This window comes from Atta cephalotes (assembly GCF_000143395.1).
Source record: "Atta cephalotes unplaced genomic scaffold scaffold00059, whole genome shotgun sequence".
NCBI lineage: Eukaryota > Metazoa > Arthropoda > Insecta > Hymenoptera > Formicidae > Atta > Atta cephalotes.
The window spans coordinates 318,538-325,126 of NW_012130123.1; the positions used below are offsets into that span (position 1 = coordinate 318,538).

General features: G+C 33.9%; 1 protein-coding gene across 1 annotated transcript in view; it reads left to right on the plus strand.

Moving 5' to 3' along the window:
* The window catches only part of LOC105623566 (glycogen debranching enzyme), a gene marked incomplete at its 5' end in the record, with an annotated part of 9,273 nt that extends 5,517 nt beyond the window's left edge, over positions 1 to 3,756 (plus strand). The window contains 12 exons of the mRNA XM_012204955.1: positions 140 to 348; positions 421 to 624; positions 697 to 929; positions 1,080 to 1,169; positions 1,256 to 1,433; positions 1,582 to 1,938; positions 2,028 to 2,175; positions 2,261 to 2,624; positions 2,706 to 2,914; positions 3,025 to 3,210; positions 3,322 to 3,558; positions 3,691 to 3,756. Coding sequence (XP_012060345.1) covers positions 140 to 348; positions 421 to 624; positions 697 to 929; positions 1,080 to 1,169; positions 1,256 to 1,433; positions 1,582 to 1,938; positions 2,028 to 2,175; positions 2,261 to 2,624; positions 2,706 to 2,914; positions 3,025 to 3,210; positions 3,322 to 3,558; positions 3,691 to 3,756 — 2,481 coding nt within the window. The remainder of the gene's footprint in view (positions 1 to 139; positions 349 to 420; positions 625 to 696; positions 930 to 1,079; positions 1,170 to 1,255; positions 1,434 to 1,581; positions 1,939 to 2,027; positions 2,176 to 2,260; positions 2,625 to 2,705; positions 2,915 to 3,024; positions 3,211 to 3,321; positions 3,559 to 3,690) is intronic.
* Positions 3,757 to 6,589: the final 2,833 nt, after the last annotated feature.

Consider the following 6,589-nt stretch of genomic DNA (forward strand, 5'->3'; position numbering starts at 1 on the left):
TTGTTGTGTGTGTGTGTGTGTGTGTGTGTGTGTGTGTGTGTGTGTGTGTGTGTGTGTGTGTGTGTGTGTGTGTGTGTGTGTGTGTGTGTGTGTTAGAAAGTCAATGTATGTAACTAAAAATTTATTTTCTGATTTTTAGGTGTTTGTCGATCAAATGGATACTGATATAGTGGCCGTAACAAGACACTCACCGACTACTCACGAAAGTGTAGTCTTGGTTGCATTCACAGCCTTTAAACACCCGGACTCTAGCGCTCATGATCTGAGAAAGCACGTAAGACCACTGAGAGTGGAGGGTATAGTGGAAGAAATTATTTTAGAAGCGTCACTTTCGCACATTGATGCCAAGTAAGCCGTAAATTTTATTTTCTTTAAAAGGAAGATTTACATGTTTATGTTGATTGATAAATCGCATTACAGAAATGGTAAACCACTTTTCCTTTTGCCTGAAAAATATACAATGGACGAAAACATCATAAATGGATTGTCCGAATATTCATTGAGCCTTAAACAGCACATACAGTGTTGCGACTCCACGATGATCGAGAAGATCGATTCCGGCGATCCTAAAATCACGCAGCTTAATTTTGTGAACTTCCAACCTGGTTCTGTTATAGCTATACGGTATAAACTACAACTTTCTGTTCCCAAAACTGCGATATCCTTTAACTTTCTTATGTATGAATTTAATTTCAGTGTGGCTCTTCACGCGAATATAGTACCTGCTTTAATGAAACTTCAAAATACTATCTCGCAGATTACTTCAAATGAAAAATCAGAATTACATAATATAATTTCCGGCATGGACTTCTCAGATTTAAATAAAACGTTATATAGATGTGACCAAGAAGAACGAGAGGAAACTCAGAGCAAATTTGGAGTGTATAATGTACCGGGATATGGTCCTCTTGTATATGCTGGATTGCAAGGTAATATTTAATTGAATATGAGAAGAATATATTTATAAACATTTCATATTTTCTTAATTACAACTCGTACATCAATATATTGGCACGAGTTTTATTTGTATCTTATTGCTGTTTAATAAGTGCCTCAACTAATGAGCGTTCTCAATTTAGGTATTATATCTTTACTGGCTGATATTCGTCCAAATAACGATCTAGGACATCCCCTGTGTGTCAATCTTAGACAGGGTAACTGGTTAATAGGTAATATAACAGAAACCATTTCCAAAATAATTGTATGTTATGATATTGACGATATGTGATAAAAATGGTAATTAAAAAATTATTAGATTACATGTGGCAACGTTTAAAAGAGGATGACGACACTAAACCTCTTGGAATTTGGCTTGAACAAACGGCAGAACCGTTCAAAGTAATCCCGAGATATCTTGTGCCAAGTTACTTTGATGTTATAATTGTGAACGTTTATAGAATTCTTTTAGATCACTGCAACAATTTAATGTCAGAGTAAGCATCAAAAGTCGAAATTTATTAGAGTATCAAAAGTTAGAAGTTTTATCAACTTAGAAGTTTTCTAATTAATATTTTGAAAAGAATAAAATATCTATAACAAAAAAATTAATCATATGTTATTTGTTTAATATTTTTATTCCAGTTTTGTTAAGAACGGAACTACATTTGTTAAATTACTGAGTTTGGTTTCGATACAAATGGGTGGTGTGGTAAGATCATCACAATTGCCAAATTTATCGCCGGATCTTAGTTCACCTAAGCCAAAAATTAAAATCCATGACGGAGTAGCAGAGCAAACATGTTTAACATTATCGGCAGGCTTACCGCATTTTACAACGGGTTACACAAGAAATTGGGGTAGAGATACTTTCATTGCTATGAGAGGGCTGTTACTTTTGACTGACAGGCATGTCGAAGCAAGATTCATAATTCTTGGATTTGCCGGTACTTTACGACACGGCCTGATCCCCAATCTGCTCGATAAAGGAAATAATGCGAGGTATAATATACTTTCTTAGAGCATCTTTAGGATAATATTTTGGGAAGTTTTGATTTAAGTCTTATCATCAATCTCATTCTTATAAATAGATACAATTGTCGCGATGCTTTATGGTGGTGGCTCTATACGATAAAATGTTACGCCGAGGAAGTGTCGAATGGTTTGGATATTTTATCCGATAAAGTTTCAAGATTGTTCCCGACTGATGATTCACCAGCTTTAGAGGCAGGAGAACATGTAAAAAAATAGCCGCAACTTCAATTATAATTCAATATAAATAATTTAAAAGTGCACGTTATGTGACATGTAAAAATGGTTTCAGGATCAACCATTATATGAAGTAATTCAGGAAGCTCTCACAGTACATTTTCAAGGTCTCTGCTTCAGAGAGAGAAACGCCGGGAAACAGATCGATGAGCACATGACCGATCGTGGATTCAACAATCAGATCGGTGTTCATCCCGAAACAGGTTTTGTATTTGGTGGCAACGATGCTAATTGCGGTACCTGGATGGACAAGATGGGATCTTCTGAAAAAGCTGGTAATAAAGGCAAACCAGCTACCCCCAGAGACGGTTCCGCTGTAGAGATAGTTGGGCTGAGCAAATGCATTCTCAGTTTTTTGGCCGAATTGTACAAACAGAATCTTTTCCCATACGGCAGTGTTCAACGTAAAAGTCGCGATGGTAAGAATATCTAGAATACTTAACGTTTCAATATTATTAATTTTATATTTTTTTCTAATTATAATTGTATATGAACTATAGGCCAAACAATAACTTGGAGTTATAAGCAATGGGCCGACAGAATTCAAACAAATTTCGAAAAGTACTTTTACGTAAATGAAATTCCGTCACAGAGCGAGTCGAAACCCAATTTAATCCATCGACGAGGTATATTCAAGGACAGTCACGGAGCAACGCAAGAATGGGCGGATTATCAATTGCGGCCTAACTTTCCCGTTGCGATGGTCGTTGTGAGTATTATTATCAGTGTTTAAAAATATTCTGCGAAGTGTATAAAATAGAAAAAAAGTATTTTATATTACAACAAATCTAATCATAATTCATAATAATTCACAAATAGGCTCCGGAACTGTTTAATCCTCATCATGCCTGGACAGCACTGAAAAAAGCGGAAGAGATATTACTTGGCCCACTAGGAATGAAGACGTTAGATCCTGCGGATTGGGCATATAATGGATATTATGACAATTCCAATGATGGTACCGATGCTAAAACAGCACATGGATGGAATTATCATCAAGGACCTGTAAATATCCTTTATCATAATCGCATATTCGTCTTGAAATATAAAGATTGATAGATTTAACATTCATGCAAAATTCTTAAACATTTATTTTATCTTTCCTAATTTTTTCAGGAATGGATCTGGCCGATAGGATATTTCCTACGAGCGCGTTTACACTTTGCGTCATTAATCGACGATGAAAACGAATTACACCATATGATCGAATCGACTGAAGCTATTATTTCTCGGCATTTTATCGAAGTGTCAACCAACCATTGGAGAGGCCTTCCTGAGCTTACCAACAAGGATGGAAGTTACTGCTCAGATAGTTGCCGCACTCAAGCTTGGAGTGCTTCAGCTATATTAGAGGTTTGTGCTTGAAGCGAATAAACTTCGTATAGTATTTTTTTCTGGTATTTGTCATAGTATTTTTTTCGGATTAGTATTATCATTTATGAGTTTACAATATCAATATTTAATGCCTGTTTGTTTGGGATTCAGGTACTCTACGATTTACAAAAGATCAAACAGGAATTGGGATCCGAGGGAATGCGATCCAAGAATTGATATAACTTTGCGTGTGTTCATCACTATCAGCTGCACCTAAAGCAATTAAAATTAGAGACGAGATGTAATGACACCACGAACAGAGCGGATGACACGAATGTAAGCTTTTCCACTGAAGCAATAATGACACTGCGCACACCAGAAACACACGCATATCATATCCCGCACGTAGGTGTAACGAACACGCAAATTTGCAAATCTGTAGTCACTGCTGATAATACATTCATAAAAAACGATATTACCGCAGAAGAAGGATCGATCTCTGCGATTGATAGGAAACGTGATGACGCAAATTTTGATAGCTCATCCGATTCGAGAAAGATTCCATTAAATGTGAGAAATAAGGTACGTCTTGATAATCAACAGAAAGCTGAGAACTACAATCGACAACAGGTGATTGGAAACCATGAAGCTACTATTCGAAACTTAGCGAATGTTGATCATGTTTACGAAGAAATTAGAGCGATTAAGCAGCCACGCAATAGTTTATATGAACACGACATTCAAGATTATTATGAGAAATATAGTCCCGCTACGGCGAAGACCTTGATAGACACGCTTTTCTTGCCGCGACATACAATTTGCAGGGAATGCGCGAGAACAAAGGGCAGTCCAGTGTACACTGATCGTTTGATATATACGAAAAAGTCGTTGGTCGCTATAGAAGTAGTTCTATGTCAGTATGATGACGTTTCATGCTTCAAGTATCCGCACGAAGATTCCGAGGATATTTTCTGCTCGCAATACAATCAAAATCAAGATTATATGCTAGTTTATAATTACACAAAAACTAACGTCGCGGGAATATTCTATTTTCATCGCTGGCCTCAAGACATCTTTGATCTGCAATCGCTGTTAAAGCCGAACATCTATGTTATAAATCGCACTTGTTGCAATCTTACAGTAAATACTCACTTATATCATCGCTGTATAAATAGTTATCACATGAGAACATCGAGAGCTGGTTGCACACCTATGACATTTTATCATGATTATGGCACTGTAATAAGCAGCACGAAATACATTAGCCATTCAGAAAATCCGCCGATTTATCAGGTACGCCGATCAAAGGGTGACCATATTGATGAATACCGGAGAAGTAGATCGAGCTTATTACTGTTGGAACCGTTACTGCTAATACCGGAATCGGCGGATTCTGAACAAAGAGAAAATACCAAGAGTAAGATTTCGCAGTCAGAATGCACAAAAATTATCAAAATAATAATAATCTACGCATTATCATTTCTTATTCTTACAAGCATTACATTTTACATCGTTTATTTTACTTAGAGCGGCTGATTGTATGGCGAGATATTTAAGAAAATTTAATCATATTCGAATGTTACATGATACATTTATTGTCATTAATTTTACGTTACATTTGTTACGAAGTGTTGTCGCCAAAATGTTTAACAGAATGATCAAAATCGCATGTATGCATGATTTATATTTCGTTATATGTGTATATATTTTATATCCATTATCAATGGGGTAATTTTGTCAATTAATTAATGACAAGAAATTGTTTTGTGATATACAAATTGTTAAATCTGCATCACTATGAGCGAATCATTTTTATCTCTATCAAATTACACGCGTAACAGATATACAATATTTTAACAAGCTTGCATATAATTCATAAATATATTTTATATATATGTCTTTAAACTCTAGAGAGTGATATAGTCGTTTTAAATAGCATTATTGAGGTTTATAAAAAAAAATGTTATTCGAGACACGTGCTCGAATTAATCTCAAAAGTTCGAAAATTTAATTCCTTTATATGTTGTCTATTAAAGTATCAAATATTTAGTTCCTATTGTTAATTTCATTCACGATATTAGAAATGCAGGAATTGATTTTAGTGACGTCTTATTTATATAAATACTTATTGACAAATAAGATTCATAAATAAAAATTGATATGTTTTAATACATTTTTGTCAAGAAACAAAGCCATTAAAAATTTCGAAATTTTCGGTTGAATCTCATGGATCACTCAAAAAAAAATATTCTGCCATTTAGCGGTTCCGTGATAATGTCAGAGAATTTTCCATTTATATATAATCTCAAGAGGCTATTCTACAAAGTAAAGGAATTGATATAGCCATAAAGTACTGGATTTAGGATTGCAATTCTCTCAATACTAAAAGAAGAATGTCCATGCACTGACATGCACTGACATGTACTATGGTAGCATGTAAATGACAAACTTTTTCTAACAAATAAGCGTGCCGCTAATATTTTGTATATTCTCTTATTTCAAAAGGCTATTTGAGTTATTATAATTAGAATTTTTTATAGAGGAATTTATTTTTGATTTTAGCTCATGTATTCTCATTTTTATAGATGATACGTGTTATAAATACACGCACTTGATTAATGTAAGATTAATGTAAGATTTTTTGCTTAAAGGAAGTGCTAAGAGGAATTCCCCACTTATCAGCAGAATATTTTTTTTTGGTAATATATCTTAAATTGTAAATATATATATTTGAATCGCAAAAAGTATGGGAGATACAAATTTTGTAATAAAATAATTGACAAAACTTCTAATTAGTACTAGAAGTTTCATTCTTGTATTTATTTTGAAATGCCTTCATAATATAAATTCCCATATTTTAATTTTTAAATTATTTGCGAATATTTACATTGGAGATTAATTTTATTATTATTGTTATATACTGACTTATTAAATTTTCCTGTTAGTCACACCGAGTCGATCTTTTTATATCATTTCTATCCATTCATCATTCCAAAACTTTATAAACTATTTGTAATACAAATAGAATTAAAATGACTAGAACAAATTAAATTTTCAAACAAACGGAAGT